At 41.6% G+C, this 20,193-nt stretch overlaps 1 protein-coding gene across 6 annotated transcripts in view; it reads right to left on the bottom strand.

Annotated features, from left to right (window-relative positions):
- FAT3 (FAT atypical cadherin 3) overlaps positions 1-20,193 on the bottom strand; it is a 635,533-nt gene that overhangs the window by 188,794 nt on the left and 426,546 nt on the right. For all 6 annotated transcript variants that reach the window (XM_081062135.1, XM_081062137.1, XM_081062140.1 and 3 more), the window contains one exon: positions 9,516-9,577. In XM_081062135.1, the coding sequence (XP_080918261.1) occupies positions 9,516-9,577 (62 nt within the window). The remainder of the gene's footprint in view (positions 1-9,515; positions 9,578-20,193) is intronic.

Raw genomic sequence — 20,193 nt, 5'->3', positions numbered from 1 at the left:
AGTCCCCAAACAACAGCTCCTTTGAACAAAGCTGTTTGCAGCAAGCCAAAGTAGTTTTTCCTTTTCATTAATAGAGGCACTTGAGTTGGAATCTCATGTTCTGATGGTGCTGCCATTACATTTTTTATTTTCCCACAGAAGGACTTAAAAGTGCTCAGCTGGGTCATACGCATCTGGTGTTAGGCATAGGCTTGGATGGTTCCTGAGGCGCCCAAATGAAATCAGACTGGACAGATCATTCTGTAGCTCAGAGAGTATGCTGCACAACATAAACTAGGAAAGCAACACAATGGAAAAGGAGGAAAAAGGAGCTTCAGATGCACAGGACAGGGTCAATTTAGCATCACTACACTAGGGGGAGAAGCCAGCTCAGCTTCCAGAATGTGATTAAAATGAGGAGATCTCATGATTATTCAGGGAAATCTGAACCTCTTCTCTGACAAGGAGTAAGCCAGTTATGTGACCAGACCTGTGGGGTAAGAGACTCTCCTCCACCCCTCCCCTCCCCGCAGGACCCAACCAGCACTTGCCCGGGAAGGCCTGAAGGAAGCAGCAGCATAGCACCACATTCGGAAATCATTCACAAGTGAAAACAAAAGCAAAGCCTCAGCTCCCTGCAGCCTGTGTGCCCAGCTCAACAAGCTGTGACATGCCTGGAGCAATCATCTGCCCAGGCGGCATCTATGAGCAGAGCGCAAAAGCCAGTTCATTTCCATTCCATGCTGAACCACTGGATGGAAGGACCATCCCAGGTCCAAGGGAACAGGTTTTATTTACTGTTACTCTACTGACTGTAGTGTTCAGATTCCAGAGGGAACAAAACAGATGCAACCTTTCACAAAATTAGGTAAATTAGAGGTGGTTATTTATGGAATCAAAGATTTATTCCAGTCCACTCTTCTATCACATGTAAATGTTTGCCTGCAGATTATTAACTTGGAGGCTAAGCAGGGACACAGACAAGCAAAGCTACGAAGTGAAGAACTGCCAGCAGGGGACAAAGTAGACATGATGCCCAGGAAATTCTACGTGATCCAAGGACCCAAAGTACCATCTCTCTTCCTCAGTTCAGATGAAGACAGGTTGGGGAGACGGCTCAGGAAGATAGCTCTCACCTAAGATCCTAACCAGGTCCTTACACGCTGTCATTTCCAACCTCAACAGGGTCTCTTAAGACTAAGCGCTGAGCTCTTTTCTTATATTTTTATGGGTCCAAAGGGGACACATTGCAAAAACATGTGAGGTAAAGAGATGACAAAGAACTAATCATATTCTACAATATATGTGGATTACTTCATTTTGAGAGGATTATAAATTATGAGGCAGGTAAGAAAAGAAAACTTCCTTTACATCAAATGTTGCAAAACAAGGGCTCACTGGTTATACCACATTAAAAAAAAGGGAGGTGTTAACATTTAATATAGGAAGATCTGGCATATAAATTTTGTTTTTTTTGAAAAAAATAAAGACTTTCTTATGAAGTTGGGCCCACCTGCTTCCACACCCACCAATGGCTGAGTCTCTTTAGAAGGGGGAGGTGAGACCCACCATACTGCCCCATTTTACCCTCTCTGACACAGCACATATGGTGGTCCTCTGAATTTCCCACCAAGTCCTGTGGGCAACTCGCAATCTCTGTTTAGAGCAAACTATCTCTGAGAATTAATATTTGCTTTGAAGATTTATTTGTGTGTCTGATTCAATATTTACTCTTTGGTCAATTGGGAAAATAAAGTGGTATATCTGTATTCACAATGCTGGGACAATCCCACAAAGGATCATTCTTAAGGGCCTGCACCAACCTGAACTGCTCTGAGAAATGGAATTGCAACCCTTGCTCCTACCTCATACCAACGTGTGTACACATGTGTGTGCATGTGTGTGTGCACACACACCACCACCACCACCACCAGTATTCCTTCTGAACTAAACTTTGAGTGCCAAAGGCCAGCCCAGACTAGCCTGCTGAAACTTTCTCAGGGCATTATTTAAGATTTAAGAAAAACACTGATTTAGAAAAATCGGCAGGGGAGGGGTTTGTTCCCAAGCAAGAACAATTCCCATGGGAAAAGCCATAGGATTTCTGGGAAAGATGGGTGGGAAACTCTCATTGAGGAGTGTGGAGGAGGCAGGCACTCAGAAAAGTTAATACTCGGAAAAGGAGAGAAGTAATTAGAAACCAACATATGCCATAAGAGAGCCCTATCAGAAGATTTTAACTTGAGGAACACTTTTCCCTTGTAGCCTGGAGCATGGAAAATGAAAATAATTGTATTTAAATAGAGGTTTTATCCTCTCATACTGAAATTGCAGTTGCCCCAGTCCCTTTGTAATGTCTCATGCGTGTCGATAGGCTTGTGAGGTGTTGGTGGAGAAGAGAGGAGCAGGGCCAAGCTAGTAAATGAAGTCTGTGTTAGCAGAGTTGGTTTCTCATGAGACCTCCCTCCCTCCCTGGCTTGTAGATGGCCATCTTCTCCCTGTGTCTTCACATGGTCATCCTTCTATATGTGTTTTGTCCAAATTTCCTTTTCTTATAAGGACACCAGTCATATTGGATTAGGGCCCTCTCTAATGACCTAATTTTAATGTAACTACCTCTTTAAAGACTCCAAATACAGTCATATTCTGAGGTGCTAGGGGTTAGGACTTGAACATATGACTCGTGAGGGTACACGATTCAGCCCATAACACATAGGTCACACTCTATTGCTGGCGTCCAAGCTGGTACTCACAGTGTAGGCATAGCATCCGCTCCGATGGACTTTGTCCTAGAACTTGAGATAGTGCCCAGTAGCAGACAGAGCCCGTGTCCAGAGCTGGGTGGACAGTGTAGGGCAGAGTAGTAGGTTCTGAAGAGCAGCTGAGAAAGTGGTGGATGGACAACCAAAGAGTATACAAGAAAACTTCCTCTTTTCCTACATGTATATGCTGATCCTTGAGGGCAAGCTAACCTGACACCTGGTAAATCTGTTATAAAATGAGAGCGGGAAAAGATGATTCAATTTGCCACATTTCAATATGTGGATGAATGTTTATGCCTATATTTGTCCAATAAAGGTAGGAAAGCCTATATTGGACACTACTATGAAGTGATTGAATGACCGTGGCTGTCTCTTTCTCTTTTCCTTTCTCAGTCTCAGTTTCTGCATCTGTATATTGGGAGAGAAGCAGTTTGGATGATATGAATGAAAAACAGTCCCTGGGTTCCAGGACAGCAGCTAACTACCGTGTTTCCCAAAAATCAGACCTAGCCAGACAATCAGCTCTAATGCATCTTTTAGAGCAAAAATTAATATAAGACCCAGATTTATTTTACTATAATATAAAACCGGGTCTAGAATAGAATAGAATAGAATAGAATAGAATAGAATAGAATAGAATAGAATAGAATAGAATAGAATAGAATAGAATAGAATAGAATATATATATATGTATATATATATATTTATATAATACCAGGTCTTATACTAATTTTTGCTCCAAAAGATGCATTAGAGCTGATTGTCCAGCTAGGTCTTACTTTCGTGGAAACATGGTAGTAGCCTATGAATAATCAGCAGTTTAATCTTTAATAGACCTCAGTGTGAAAGGCAAAGGAGAAAACACTAACTCCACTAATAGAACCTAGCTGCCTAATCCAACGCCAGCCCTAGAATAAGCATCTGATAAAGCTTTTAGAACAGGAAGAAAAAAGAAGGAGTTTCCAGTAACTTGATCGAAGTTGATACAATGTGAATGTGAACAATTAAGGCTTGAAAAGGCATGGTCCTAGAAGCAGAGAACCAGAAGAGAGGGTACCATGCTGTCTTGGGAAAACAGAAGTCATGACCAACTCTCCTGAGGCCAGAGCCTGCTACCAGTGCTATTTATGTGCCCATAGACACCATCTGTTTTGAGGGCCTACTGATACTTCCTACAAAGAGTGTTGATGGTGGTAGAAAGAGGAGCCTAATGAGAGAAACTTCCGTTTCTCTTGGAGTTAAATGTTCAAAATACAGACTGCTTAATGGGTTGAAATAGGCGTGCAATTCTTTACCACCAGAAATTACCATCATTTCCAAAGTAGATACTTATCAAAGAAACTGCGAAGGATGTGCACTCACTGAAGAAATCAATTTGCATCCTAAGGCAACAGAAAATGTTATAAAAATTTATTGAAGAGCAGTATTTTTCCCTCAGAAAATAAAACTATAGAAAGGGATGAGAATTTCAGACGGGAAGAAAAAACAGTCACAGGAGCTGCACCTTATAGAGGGCGACGGATATGGATGAGTATGCTAAAGGGACAGACACTAAATAATTTACATTCCTATAGATTTAGTGTATTCCTCTGTAATGTGTTTTGCTATTTATACCGACTGCACTATAAAATATCACCGCATTCCCTTGGCTACTTCGAGTTATACGAACACACACAAAATCATTTCTCACCCTCAGTCTTTTTATTAGTTGCTGGGTCTTGTCATCTTTTTTGATTTGCAAATAAAATACTCTCTCTGTTCTCTCTGGGAGACTTTTATCAGAACCACCCCGCCCTGAACAGAGAAACATTTCAAGATCAAAAGGGAGGCAAACTAATACTCTTTCAGCAAGCAAGGTAAAGATTCACACATAATTAAGCCAGGACTATAGAATTATTTAAGTGGATATGTCTTTTAAGAATAATCAAACTGCTTATAAGCTATTCAAGATATAGGGCCAATACTGAAAAAGAAAGGGAACTGACAAGGTGTTTGTTGAGGACAAGGGGAGAAGTGGAGGGAATAGGAAAGAGGGAGGGACAAACAGTGGTATAGGAGTATCTCTGCATGCCAGCCCCTTTGTGTAGTTCATCCATAAGATAGGGATTATTAACTCCATTTTACAGATAAGGAAGTGGAGGATCAAAGGTAAGTTAATTTGGCAAAGCAGATGGAAAGAGGCAGTGCATTCTATTCTTTCTGTCTCTGAGCTCATGCACTTTACAGTTTGCTAATACCCCCCTCCATGATCTCATCCAGGGGTAAGATAAAGGTCTCTTGGAACAATCATTCATTTACAGGACATTTATTGAGTGTCCCTCATTTCCTAGGTATGGGGCTAGATGCTCTGAACACAGAGGTGAGTAAGATAGTCGGTGCTGACAACAGTCGTTCATGGAATACTTACTGTCTAAAAGGAGGCGGCACGATCACTTTTTACCTGTCACTTCATGTACTCTTTATAATAACCCTATGTTAGGAATTGTTATCCCCACTTTACAGATGAGGGAAAGTGAGGTCCAGAGAATTTCTGTGAGCAATCCCAAAATATCGTCTCAGGCTTGCTGGAATTTAACACCCATGCTTTCCCACACTATTTTTTATTCACTAGCCTGATAAATCAAGTTTCATGCCCGCAGGGAGTTTAAATCTAAGAGGTGAGGAAACAATCTGTACAAGTAATTATAATATAAGAAAGAATCAGTGCCTTTATTCCCCTTTTCACAGCTGTCTTCTCTGATAATGAGGTAATCAAGGCTGAAGTCACAACCACTAAGCTAAAGCGTTAATTCACTATTTAGTTTATGGATTCATTATCAACTTTCTGCATCTATTTGCTGGAATTATGCTTCTACCTCCACTATAATCTTAATTGGCTATCAAGGAATGTATATGACTTTGAATAAGTGAGCCAAAAATTCCACATTTTTGCATTTAATGTAGGGAGAGCAGATCGGGCCAATATTTTCACAGACTTCCAAATTAGGCAAGAGTTTAACACTTAGAAGTCACCAAAAAAGTGGAGACTGTATTTGTCAATTTCTCTCCAGTTCTTTGCTGCTCTTGTTTCATTAGCAAGTCTCTTGGATTCTATTAATAGTAGCTCTCCTCTTATAGTCAGAGATTTAAAGGTGAATGCTTACAGATTCAAAAACCCTCACAGCCCAAACATGGCCAAGCCAAACATCTTAAATCAATGTAAAGGCAGAAGACCAGCAGTGCACAATAAAGGCGCCTGCTCTCATGGGGACAGAAAACTGTAAACAAATCATTAACACCCTCCTCATTACCTCTTCATACGTGTACCTGCCAGGTCAGCTTCTAAATGGGTCCTTTCAAGAAGAGAAATTTTATTTTATTGGGAAGAAGACATGTAAAATAGAGCCAGAAGGTTCGTATCAGTTTAAGAAGAGCATAGAGTTAGCTTAGCAATGAAAGGCTCCCAGGAGGTTCATCACACACTCCCAGCACTTACAAATGACCCAGCTATGAGCAGTTACAAAATTCTGTGTACAGCACCGAACTCTATTCTGCACTCTGGATGATATTTTTATTTGTTTGTTTGTTTATTTGCTGTGGCTGAGTTAAAGCAATATTCTCTTCCTTGATCCATTCAGAAAAAAGACTGTCAAAGCAATGTTATAAAAACAACAACAACAATGTGGCCAAGAATTGTACAATTGAGAGAGACAGAGAGAGAGAGGCATTGAGATTCAATTAGTTTTTGAAAACCTTAGCAGGAGAGTTTACTAAACGAAAGAGTGAAAATGGTGAGAGATCTCAGGCGGTGATTAGAGAGAGGGCAAGTTGGTATGGTTCAAACAACCTAGAGTTTTAAAAATCTCTACACTGAAAACTCAGAAGAGTCAGTTTGCTGCTTCTTGGCCAGAATCATGAGGATTTGTATTGGATACCAGTTTCCTTTGACCCACTGCCTTCACCCTGTTGAAATAACTTTCTAGGCCCAAGATGGACCTTCTCCTGTTCGGGGTGTCACGCTAGCTAATTGAAATTCAGGTGTCTTTTGTTCCCTGTAAATGTTCCACTTGACCAGTCAGCCAGTACCTAAAAGACAAGCCAATCCTGGGCCTTCTCACCCCAAACAAGGTTGACTGTGTGGCCCCAGCCAATCAGATATTTTCTGTTTTTATCTTCTTTGTTCTTTACTCTTTATCCGAAAAAAGTTTCCTGCCTTCTGCCCCATTTTGCAGTTCTCTGAATGGAGACAGTCCGAAGTGTTACAAAAGGTTGTGTCTGTTACCTAAATTGTCTTCTTTAATCATTTTTTAACAACCTTCATCCAAACCCCTGTCATCTCTCAGCTGGATCCCTCTAAAAGCCCCCATAGTCTTTCCAGCACTTGTGCCCTGCCCCAGCCCATCTCTGCCGAGCAGAGTGGCCAGCGATCTCTTACATTGGCAATCGTATCATGTCACCCCTGCTTATTGGCATTCCACTGCACCCAGAAAAAAAATCAGAACCATTACCACAGCCCTGTTTGCTTTCTCCAACTTGATATCCTACCACATTTGCCACCCTCCAACTTTCTACCCCTAATCACACTGCTCTTGAGCAGAATCTTCGCTTCCTGTCACCAAATGTCATCTCCTCAAAGAGGCCCTCCTAACCAGTTTATTGAATGTTGCCCACCACCGCACTTTCAGGTACTGTCATGGAACCTTCTTTCAGTGGCCTCAGAGAGCTTGTATCTGAAGTCATAGAATTTATTTGTTCATCAAGTGTCTCCCCATCCTTTCTGTGCACTCTGTATCCCCAGCACGTGACACAGTGCCTGGGACACAGGCTGAGTTCAGTGGCTGTTGCCTGTGGCTCCTTCTGCATATCAGCTGCCTGGAGCTACTATCATCTTGGAGTATAGAGATAAAGTTCAGTCTTTAGGAGGGTTCCGGCATCATGACACCATATGATTATAATTAAAACCACAGTGATTATAACTGCTCTTAGCTGAGCACCTACTTAGCACCAGCTATTATTGGACTGGATGTTTTACATATATTTCATATTTTAATCTCCCAACAACCCTATGAGATTGTTAGCTGCTATGCTACACTACTTCCCTAGGCAGTTTATACCAGGTACTAAGAAATGATGTTCCAAATATATCTGTGTTAGTCTAAAGAACCAAAATGTTTGGTCAGGATTGATGTAAGTTAGTAAAGCCTGTGAAACCCTTAAGGCTTCTTTTGGGAAGTGAATTCACATGCCTGGAAAACCCCTACAGTCACTCTGCACCACACACCCCCTGAGGACACCACCTTTCCAGGGACAAGCCAGTAAATGATCTTCGGCAGATTCTCCAGCTAATGGGCACCTAACTTTTCCTTGATGGGAGGTTACAGATTCATCTGAAAACACAGCATTTCTAGGAGTCCTGGACTCTCTGCTGCAAAAGAAAGGATCACATAAATATCATAGAAGGTATTACTATCCTCGCAAATGTATTCTAATTCTGGACCAGGTATGGACTGTGGCCCATTATTATGATTTTGAAAAAAAGAATTATAATAATTGTTTTTCGGCAGCCTGGAGTCTTTCATCTTTCTGGGATGATAGCAATATTTTAAAAGGCTTATCCTAGAGCTGCATGATAATAATAATAATAGTTCTTTATTATGTGTAATGCTTTAAGAGTTTTAAAAATACTTTGATATAAAAATATAAGGTGTAATCCTAGTAGCAATCCTTTGAGGTATATGGAGTAGTAATTATTTACATTTCACAGTAGGGGAAACTGAGGTCCAGGACATTTTAAACAGCTTCCAAGGCTGCATGCCACTCACGGCAGGGCAGCTCCAGGGTCCAAGGCACTGATTCCTAGTCCACTGTTCTTTATATAAATTGTTACTGGTGAACTGATTTAAAAGGGAAGACCAGAAGAAATCAGAGGGGTGTGTGTATGCACGAGCATATGCCAGGAGGATCTATGAGTTCTCCTAAGCAGTTCTTAGGGATTAACAGATCACAGATCATTTTAGAAGGCTGGACACATTGTAAAACCTTCACAAAGCCCTATCTACTAAATACTGCCATCCGTTCCATATCAGACTATCACACTTAAATCACAGTGTTGTACGTATTACCCAGACTTCAAGCTTCCCAGTAAAGATACTCTATATGTATAGAAAGAATGTTCCACAAAACTCTTCCATATCTATTTTCTCATCCCTTGCCTCATGGTATTCTTTTCTCCCCCTCCAGAAATAATGTTCTTAGAGTTTATATTGCTGCTGTTTCTGTCTTAATGAATTATAGGAGTACATTTTATGGTTTCAAAAATAGTCATCTCAGGCAGGCAGTGAATCAACTAGCAGCCTTCTCTTTCTCAAGCATCTCCCCGAAAAATGAGGAACAAAGCAACACACTTCTTCACAAATGATGTACTTCTCTTTAACTGCAGCACTTTTGCTCTTTCTCTTTCTACATCTGAGGCCCACTGTGGCTCTGAGGGCTCTGCTCTTGAACTTTCTTTTCCTGTTACTCACAAAGGGACCCAAAGTCAAGGCAGAGATGTCCATGCACCTGTCTGTTTTCAGTGAAAGGCAACGGCTTTCCTGCCACCCTTGCTCGGCACATAGGAGTGCATTCAGAGGAAGGTACCAGAAATCTCCAAGTTCAGCACCAGTCAGCCCAAGAGAAACATCATCATTTTGGAAGCCAGTGTTCAAATATATTAAAGTTCTAGTTTATGTTGAAGGTCAAAGAAGTTTAGCGAAAGTCAATTTTAATGAATGCCAGTTCCCTCTGTGTGCTTACCTCCAGAAAATGTTCTGACTGCTGTTCTCGATCCAATTTCCTTGAAGTTGTTGTAATCAGACCTGTGTAAAAATGAGAATATTTGGCTTTTAAATATCTGGGGCAAGTAGATTACTGAGTGTAGGAAACAAGTCCAGTTAAAGGAAAAGCAAAAGTGATGGGGAACAGTAACTCTCCAATCCCCAGTGGCAATCAGATAGTCTCAGGATTATTCTTAAAACAAAATAAAATTTACAGAGAAGACCTGAAAAACTTGCTCAGGTTCCTGCTTACATCAGGTATTGTAATTGGTTTGGGGGTAAAAAGAAAAACCTCACTAAAGAACCATTTTTTCTGATAATGAGGAATTTCAATGATTCATCTGCATATAACTGAAATTCTACAGCAGGAACCTCATTAAAGATTTTAGAATTCTTCAAAAATTAATAGGTTGTTGAAGCTGATTACATTCAGGCCATGAAACAGCACTATTTTTTTTAACATTTTTATGCTCATAAATTTTTTTTGTTATACTTAACAAAGAAGGTTATCTCTGAATTATATTGTGCACAAAATTATTTCAAATTTGATAACATATACCTAAGATCTCATACTGTAATTTTATCATTTTGTTACACATGTTTAAATCTTTACACAAAATGTCCCACGTGGGAAATATCTCTCTATCTTTCCTTCCAATGGTGTTTCTCATAAATGAATCACTCCTCTGAGTATAAAGACATGGAAAAGGGAATGAGAAGCCCCAACCTTTAAGACCACCCAGCTTATTGCACCAATTTGTCTTCTGCAGGTTTTATTATTGTTATTGTCAAACGGCAATGAGTAGGTCAAATTTCCATTGCATTTCTTGATTCTACAATGTCCCTAAAGAGAAGTGACTATGGATTGGGCTGTTTTCATGATAGATGCTGATTGACAGGAAAGAGCAGAGAAAGAAATCTGAAAAGCTCACACCCAATGCTGATGAGGTATGTGGAATAAAGAAAAGGTATTTTACCAAGGTTTGTTGAGGATCTCATGACCTACAGCTTTTATTTTACACAGAAGTGGCAGGTGGGAGTAAGTAGATTTTAGAGAAAGCCAAGAAGAGCCACAGGAGCTCAAATGGCCTTCAAAATAAAATCCCATGGTCTTTCCAAGCTGGCCCCACTCCTCTCCACTCTTATCTGTCTACATTCCCATGGAAGGGAAACCTATGTTCCCACAGCACAAATGGTCTGCCTTCCTATCAGTTCTTTCTGGAATGGGCCACACCTCACTGCTTCACCGACAGATTTTCCAAATTTACGTCAGGTATTAGCTCAGGCGTTAGAGAGATGACCTCTCTACCAGGGTTAGGTTCCAATCTGATATGTCCTGACAGAACCAGTATATTCCACCATCATTGTTATTTGTCCTATGCCATAATCCTTTTCTCCTATGTCTTTAATTTCCCACTAGACAGTCTGACAGAATTCCTTCACAGAAAGGGCCTGCCTTTTCATTCTGAAACCCTGGTGCCCACTTAACCCCTGGCCTAAAACAACGAATAGTAACTTCATTAGTGCTTCGTTGAAGAAAATTGCAGTAGAAGAGATAGATTATTTATATTCTGATCTTTCAGGTTTGCTACTGACTTAGAATGTGTTTGTTTGGGAGGGTATTGTTTTGTGTGTAGGGAGAGTGTTTGATGGTGGGCAGAGGGTGTGTGCCTTTAGTAATCATTGGAAACCACTGGCTGAGGTCCTCCATGTGACTAGTCTAGTACTCTGCACTCTTGGCATACAAACGGGAGCTATTGTTCGAGCTAATGGAGAGTTAGAGACTGTTAATAGGAGTTTCAAGTGAGACAATCAGTAACTTGTCTTCTCTAACTGTCCGTTAGAACTTCCTAGGAAACTCAAAAAACAGAGTCTGTGCCCCACTCTGTTCCTCATCTACAGTATCTGAATCTCTTGGGATGATGCCTGAGATGGTCCACTGCGTCTAAGAGAAGGTTTTAAGTGATGCCATTCATTATTCCTTTGTTGAATCTATGACTTTTTACTGTCATCAGTTTTTCTGCTCAGTCAAATCCAAGAGTGAAATACACTGAGCTGCTTTAGCATGTGGATCAGACCAATGGGTCGGAGTGAGTGTGTGAGTGTGTGTAGGGTGAGCAAGGGGAGTTGAGATGATATGTGAGGGCAGTGCATTGGCGGTGGGTGATGCAGGAAGAACAAATGGGAGCACAGCTCTCTGATTCACATTGACGATGGGTCGGTTTGGTCACACCAGTGGGCGTCTAACACACAAATCTAATGCCTTCATTTTCAGGCCATTCTGTTCTACAAGGTCATATGTCACAGAGGCTCTTTCTAAGTGAGAAGCAACCGTCTTCTCAAAACAGAGGCAAGAGGTTTTCATCTCTTCAGGGAGCATCCTCTGTGAGAGGTCACGATGGGGAATGAGAAATACTTGTTATATTGAGGCTGTGAGTGCATGAAAGGGCTGTCAGCTTCCACTCTGCTCTTCCAGGCATAAAAGCCCAGGAGCCCTTTGCCCTCTGTTCCCCTGAGGACACTTGTGTCATTTCAGGGCCTAGTCGCCAGGGTCATGCAGCCACAGCCCATTGTGGTGAAACTGCACAGGGAAGAGGTCATCTTCGTTTCCTGATTCTTCTTAGAGTCATCTTTCAGGAAAGTGACTTATTTGCACAATGCACGTTTGCAAGTAGGAGAGCAGCGTGGCTCTCCTTCCATCTACATACCTTCACCAGAATGTTTTTCATGTATTTATCAGAAAACAGAGGAAGAGACAGGCTTTCTGAGAAGTCTGAAACTACAGACACGACACGGAACCTGGAGCTGTGAGAAAGCAAGCGGTTTCTATTCCTGGAAGAAAGGCAGGAAACCTTCTGTAGGTTTCTGTTCTCTGGTTTGTTTGTTTGCTTGTTTGTTTTTTATCTTCTTTATATTCACAGATATAAGGTAAAAGGCAGGTAACAAGAATCTAATTCAAAAGTGAAAATAGGTAGGAAATCAGATGAGGTGGAGTTTGGGGACAGGGAGTGACTGCTAATGGTTACAATGTTTCTTTTGGGAACCATGAAAATGCTCTAAAATTACAGATTATGGTGATGGTCACACAGTTGCATAAGTATTCTAAAAAAAACACTGAATTGTATACTTTAAATGGATGAATGATACTTTATGTAAATTATACATCAGTAAAGCTGTTTAAAAGTCAGTAGGGGGCAATAACTCTGCCTTGTAGATTTTAACAAGAGTTTCATGTTTGGAGAAGAGAGACATTTTTAAATGTTTGAATGAATGCATGAATGCATGAATGGATGAATGAATGAATGAATGAATGAGTTAGCTTAGGAATCAGGCATGAAGAGGCGGTGGAATGAATAGAGTGATCAGGTTTGTTCATGAGGATCTGGAACATAAAAATAACGAACAGAACATTTTGTATTACAGCCACAACTGGTAGTTATTTGTACTGAAAAATAAATCTTATCAATCCAGGGGCAGCTAAACCACAAAGGGGCAAGAGCTTTTCTCCTTCTAAGGGAACATAGTCTGAGCTATGATGCTTCAGCAGCACTGTTTTTTACAGTCAGAAAGAAACGCAGTGAGCCTTCCCGTCTAGTTCAGAAGAATTAATTGAAATTGCCAAAGCTGCATCTTCATTTTTAATAACTTTGTTGTAGCAGAGTGCAGTTGGGCTTTAGAATACGAAAGAGAATAAAACAGAGCAAACTCCCTCTTCAACTGCTGCGATCCACCACTGCGGAAGGCAACCTCATTGTAATCTCTGCAGGAGAGAGGCGTATACATCACACATGTAACTGTAGACCCACAGTAAATTGGGGACTGACATGATGAAATTGAATTTCAAAGATAAATCATAGGCAAGCTTTCGAATGTGGTTCAGAGATATAAACAAACACATCATTTGATATAATTACATATGCAAACCTCCAATTTAGGAGGGGAATTATGCCAGTCCTAAGTGAATGATACTCAGTAAAGAAGGCGGGAGGGCACATGGCTAGAACCATGCAATTACGTTAAAAATGGCTACTTTTGATTTTTGTTGTGGAGACCGGGGAGTTTAACAATCTCCCTGAGAAACAGTCTGAGCATGAAAATGTGGCTGCCTGTTCAAAAGAGAACTCAAAATGTTCTAAGTAGTTATGGTCAGAGAAGTGATACTTGTAAGGATGACATCGCTTCCTTGCTCTTTCTCCCTGCGGGTGTCCTGGGTCACAGCTGTGTAATCTATTGCCATAACATTCACATTTTCTCTAAGTGCTACTTGAAGCAGTGTAGGTCTTAGCTGTTTCAGCGTAATTTTCCAAGACTCATGGAAGCTGGGTTTAACCTTAAAAAATACAACTACAATTATCAGCCCTGTGAGCCAAAATCAGGGCTCACGCTCTGTCTTTTTCATATCCCATTTGTCCACGCCTACTCCCAGCTATCTGGTAAACCACTCGCCATTCTTCCAGAGAGTTCAAATGTCACCTTCTCTGTGAAGCCTTCTCTGATCTTTCCTCCTCTAGCAAGTTGCACGCTGCATCTATTGGCTGGCTCCCCCTCAATACCCCCGTTTCAGGAAGGCAGAGACTTTGGATAGCCCACGAGTTGAGCTCGGGAACTTACACTGGTGCCTGTCACATGGGTCGAATATGTAAATACTGCTATTACACCACCCAATATTTGGCTCTTATTATTTGCTAATAAGTCAGTCTTTACTAATAGGATACAAATGAAAGGGTAATGAATAGATCTTACTCACCTTGTGTTCTTAGCATTTAACATGGAACCTGGAATATTGTAGGTACCAAGCAAAACAGATTTGAATAATGGCGACACGGATGCAGTCTTGCAGAACTCTCACTACTGCTTCATACAGTGGCCAGAATGGTCCCAGGGCATGGGACTGAGAGTTACCTGAGTGCTTTCTTCCGTTCTTTGAATGATTTTAATGTTTTCCCCACTTTTGGATACCCTCTTCCATGCCGATAGCTGGAGGTTATTAGAACGATTCCTGATAGCCTTTTATTTTCATTGTAGTTTTTAGTTGCTGATTAACATTTTTCATCTTAATGTCATGCACAGGGGCTTTGTGGCCATCCCACCGTTCTCCCACATCCTGGTTTCTATCTAATTTATGGAGAAAAATGGGAAAATAATAATATAGTAGTGTTCAACATTTGAGTACTATATGCCAGGCACTATAGTAAATGGTTCATATATATAGTCATTGGTGACCTTGGGCATGTTATTTAACTCAGTTTCCTCCTATAAACAGTCAAAATAGTTCCTATTTCTCTGAACTATTGTGAAATTAAATGAGACCACATTTAATTTCACAATAGTTCAGAGAAATAGGAACTATTTTGACTGTTTATAGGAGGAAACTGAGTTAAATAACTTGCCCAAGGTCACCAATGACTAAGCAAAGATTCAAACCTAGGGACTCCGAAGCTTAATCATTGTCTGCCTAGATGAGGGTGCAGACTGGTGGCAAAGCCACCTGCCTAAGAGCCCAAGACCTGGGTCCCCGTCTCAGCTCTGCCAGTAACAGGTTATGAGATGCAAGCAATCACATCTTTTCTCCAGGCCCCCGTTTCCTCATCTAGAAATGTCCTCAAGTCTCTTTTCAGTGTGAAAAGTCTCCGACAACTTAAAAACATTGATAAGGAATGATGATTCTTCTCCCTACCCTGCTCTCTCACCTGACCCCGCTTTCTTCTGGATGGACCTGAGTCCAGCTGTGAGAGACCCACGCAGGTCACCCAAGCAAAAACAAGAGGGGCTGTGTTCTGGTTTTTCTTTCTCCACAAAACCAACACTTAAAAGCCATATGTATACTTCTCAAAAGGGAAAACAAAGTAAACAATGTCACTTAACTACAAGTATGTGTTTTTAACAAGGGGAGAAAAAAAAAACAGTTATTCCTACGATTTTTGTCTCTTTCCCATGATTCTAACTTCTAGAACTTCTGTTCTACCTCTGATTTCAGCCCATTAGGAAGCCTTAAAAATGTTCCCTGCAGTATTTACACATGGATATAAGGCCGTGCACTGAGTTTAGGAAGAATGAAAGCAACATGGTAAATGCAAATTTCATGATTGCAGGAAAAGTTAAAGTTGAAGTAAAGACATATATTAGGTTTGTTTTAAAAAAAACAACTATGTAATGTGTGGTCTTAGACTATATGATATTTATTGGAAAAGAAAAGAATAACCAGGAAGAAAAAAGTATGCAAGACTTACAACATCAGTTATGAGGGGGTTAAAAAATGGATTCTAGAAACTGGCCCTATCAGTCATGCTTCTTAAGTAAGGGCTGTTTCATCAGGTGTAAATATTTGGAGTTGCTCCATTGAGCATGCAATGCTGTTATTTTCTTAAGAAAATCTGACAGGGGAAATCGCCGATGGAGCTTAAACCTGCAACTTAAACTTTCCTTTATAAATAGTGATTTCCAAGGTGCTAATGGAAGCTTTAACACTGTGTGAGGGGGCATCTTAAGCCCAAGTATGTAGACCCTGTGGGTCAAACGTGGTTCACAGCTGTTGGTTTTCTGTAACGGGTAAGTTTCATTTTCTTTCTTTGCAAGCCAATGGATGGAAGGCATTTCCTAATTCTGCCTTAGCAGCACAGAAGTCACAGGCAGCATTCTTCTGCCAGAAACACTTTCCCCTTTGGCTACAGAAGTCAGTAGCTGCTACAGGTAGTAAAGGGGGAAAGCCAGCTTGTGAAGGAAAGATGTTGACCTTGGCACACACCTTGTACCTTCCCTTCAGGCCTAGTCAACAGATAGAGTTGCCCACAGCCTGGAGGGAGAGTTATGGGGTTGAGGCTAGCCCTGCTCCCTTGTTGTACCCCACATAATAGATGAAATCAATTAGAAACATCTAGGTCAAGGCAACTTGTCATCAGCATGAAGAATAAGATAGTGGCCAACAAGGAGGAGTAATGAAGAAGATATATGGTGGATAATATTTCCAAAGGCCTTCTTATTTGAATAATTCTCTCTTGTACCAGGTGGTCCCGTCACACACACCCACATATGCACACGTGTACATGCACACACCCCTAGGATGAGAGGTGCTGTGTATGAGTCGAATTTTGCCAGAATACTGGAATACTTACAAGTCCCATCTGTCCTTCCCTCAGTTCCTCTCCTCACCCACCCTCATGGCTCTCCTCCCAATCTGACACAGCCCTCCGGCTCTGCCTTCCGATTCAGCCTAGGTAAAGAAGCACTTAGGCACCTGAAGAAGCCTCCCGGCAATTTAGCTAAACCTTGAATGCCATATTGGATTTCTTCAGAGAAACTGAGCCGCAGATGGCAAACCAATATTAAGGATGTCACGTGAAATGAGGCCATCTTTAGGTGCCATTAACATAACCACTGATGTGTGTGCTCAGATGTGCAGTATGACCCACATCTCCCCCTTTCTCTTTTTTACAAGATTTCTTTCTTTCTTTCTTTTTTTTGCATACTTCAAAACATTGGATGTTCAAACTAAGGGGAAAAAAGGGTAGGAATCTAATTTACACTGTGTGGTTGGTTCTTAAAGATCCTCTAGTCTGAGAAGCATCCGTGTACGAGTATACTGGTTAGTAGCACACCAGCCAGTACTCAGGCTCTGGCATCACGCTGCCTGGCTTCACCTCCTAGTCTCACCCCTAGGCAACTGCCTGTTCTTTGCCAAGTGACTTAGGTTCTCTAAATACATCTCCTGCTCTGTAAAATGAGACTTATTAAATTAACCCACTGATTTAAAATGCTTAGCTTGGTTCCTGGCGCATGTTAAATGCTCACAGAATGTTGCTCCTACTATGAGCTCCAAGAGGGATGCCTGGAGTATTGTATGTGTTCAAGGGTCTAATCTTGCCTCTTTCCCATCTTGAGACTCCCCTCGAATATGTCTAGACATTTGGGCAAAAAAATTGTAAAATCTCTATTTATCCTGTGATCTGACCGATAAGGAAACTGATGCTTGCAGTTTAAGTTACTTGTTCAAAGACTTATTTGTAAAAATCCTTCATCTATACATTGCTAAATGTCATTGAGAGGACAGTATCCAAAGTAAATCCAAAGGAAAGCGTGGATTAGCAGCATCAACGTCACCTGAGAGCAGGTTAGAAATACAGAAGTGCAGGCTCCTCCTAGACCTCGGTGATTGTATGCTAAATTTTGAGAAGCCTCACTCTAGACCACTGCTTGTTTTCAAACTTCACTGTACATCGGAATCACCTGAGGAGCTTTCAAATATGCCGATGCCAAAGTCCCATCAACAGAGATTCTGAATAATTTGGCATAGGTGGAAGCCTAGGTAAAGGGAATTTTAAAAAGCTCCAGGTGATTCTAATATCCAGCCAAGAGTGAGAGTCATTGTACATACAGTTGTTATCTCTGGCTAATGGGGCTATGGTCATTAATATTTCTGGCTTATTTAAATGGTCTAGTTTTCCCACAATGAACCATACTCAACTTTAAAATTCAAAAGAATTTAAAGGCCACTAAAATGGGGTACCTGGCACATAGTCTCCTGCATGTCCCTCACTGAATCCACAAACTTCTATTCTGAATCCTCCCAGCAAAGGACAAAAGTACGTGATTGCCAGGTGTGCAGACAGAGCCAGGAGTGCAGTTTCCAGGCTCTCGGCCTCACGTGGAAAGGAGCTGGCTCAGGTAGTAAATGGCCATCAGTTGTGATTGGATGGCCATCAGCTGTAACCAGTGAGCCATTGGCCACTAATATAACTGCTGTGGCTACGCTAGCAGAAAAATGGGGGCCAGCAAGAAGATGGTGGCTGAGCTTGCAAGCGTGGGTTGCAGGTAGCACGGCGGCGTGCGGGTTGTGGATTGCAGAGTAGTGGATGGCAGACTGTGGATATTGTGGCTCCTGCTGCCTATGTCTCCAACCCAGCCACCAGTGAGAATGTAGTGGTATGACTCCCCTATCTATGGCTCCGTAGGTGTTCCTTTTTGGCCTAGCCACATCCTGTGTTCTTATGTGGGGAGCGGGAGCTGAGACCCCCACAGGCCACCCTGAATGACACCAGGTTTGTTCTTACTTAGATGTTGAGTAAACATACTGACACATGTTTTGTGTCTTCCCCTAATACACTGGCTTATCTCAGCTACAGTGTGGTTTCTTCGTTCCAGCATTGCCATGCTGGAACATGAACAAGAACGCAGGATATGGTGAGGCCAAAAAGGAACACCGATGGAGCCATGGATAGCGGAGTTCATACCACTATATTCTCGCTGGTGGCTGGGATGGAGACACAGGAAGCAGGATCCACACGATCCGCAACCTGCCATCCGCGATTGCTAACCTCACTTGCTAGCCGCAATCTGCAGTCCGCTTCTCTGCTTACCAAGCAAACTGCCAGCATAAGCTGGCAGTTATATTATGGCTAATGGCTAACCGGTTACAGCTGATGGCCAACTAGTTATAGATGGCTTCTGATTACAGCTGATGGCCATCTACTACCCGAGCCAGCACCTTTCCACGTGACGCTGGGAGCCTGGAAACTGCTCTCTGGGACTGTGTCCCCACAAGCATACTTTCCTGTACTGCCTATGAGGTTATACCACTGCTGGCTCCATCCGGCTCCCAGGATCCTCGGAGCTGAGGTAAAACACCACCTCTGTAGTGATGCTGTTATCTTCCCTACAAAATCATTGCACACAAGGCACATTGGAGAAAGCCAAGAGGATACAACAATAAGCCCCCATATTTGCCTTCATGGAACAAACAAACCCAAGGTGGGTGACAGACACATGGGCAAAGAACTGTGATACAAGGTGTGACCTAATACATGCCTGAGACAATTCTGGGTTCCCTGAAGAAGGTAAGACAATGCTGAATCCTGCAATGGGAAAAGATAAGGGAATAAGTTGAATCCGTACTGGGCCTTTAACAGCAAATAAGATTCCAATCGATAGAGAAGTCGGAAAAAGTTACAATATCTAATCTGTAATTGAGAATAATGAGACAGATTAACAAAAAAGGTAAATTTGGGTTTAAATCTTGGCTCTGTTATTTGTTAGCTGTGTGACCAAGAACAAGTTACACAGCTTCTCTGCTCTCAGTCTTGTCATCTCTGAAATGGGGATAGTAATAACTCCTTCGAAGGCTTTTGGTAACAAACAGTACAGACGAAGCGCATGGCACAGTTCCTTGCACTTAGCAGACGCTGTTTAAAAACAGAAACAGCGCCTATAAAAAGCAGTGCATTGTCTTTTATTTTTATTAAAAATCCTAAGAGCACTGGGATGTTATTTCTAATTACATTCAAAAGGGAAACTTTATTGTCTCTACATTGGTCACCTCTGACAATGTCTGAAAATTTAATAACCAGGTAACTGAAAGTTTAAGTTTCCTTCCGCTTACTTGAATGAACACGATACACTTCTTTAATTCCCACACATTCTGGAGGTGTGAAAGCAACCACTGCACTCCCCTTAGAAATGATTTCACTGCAAATAATTTGTTTCTACATCTGTTTTCACATGACAGATAAAATCAGGAGGATGGATGAAGTGCAAATGACTCAGAGGAAGAAGTGCAAAGTCTTGAAAACACATGTGTGCTTTGCAGGGGTGCAGGACTTTAATACCATCTCTGCTCTAGGATGGATGCGAGGTCTTAGGTAGGAGCAGTGTTTTCAAACCTAATT

This window comes from Rhinolophus hipposideros, assembly GCF_964194185.1.
Source record: "Rhinolophus hipposideros genome assembly, chromosome: 10".
NCBI lineage: Eukaryota > Metazoa > Chordata > Mammalia > Chiroptera > Rhinolophidae > Rhinolophus > Rhinolophus hipposideros.
Note: the sequence above shows the minus strand (reverse complement) of the source record. Positions and strands in the feature narration are given on the sequence as shown.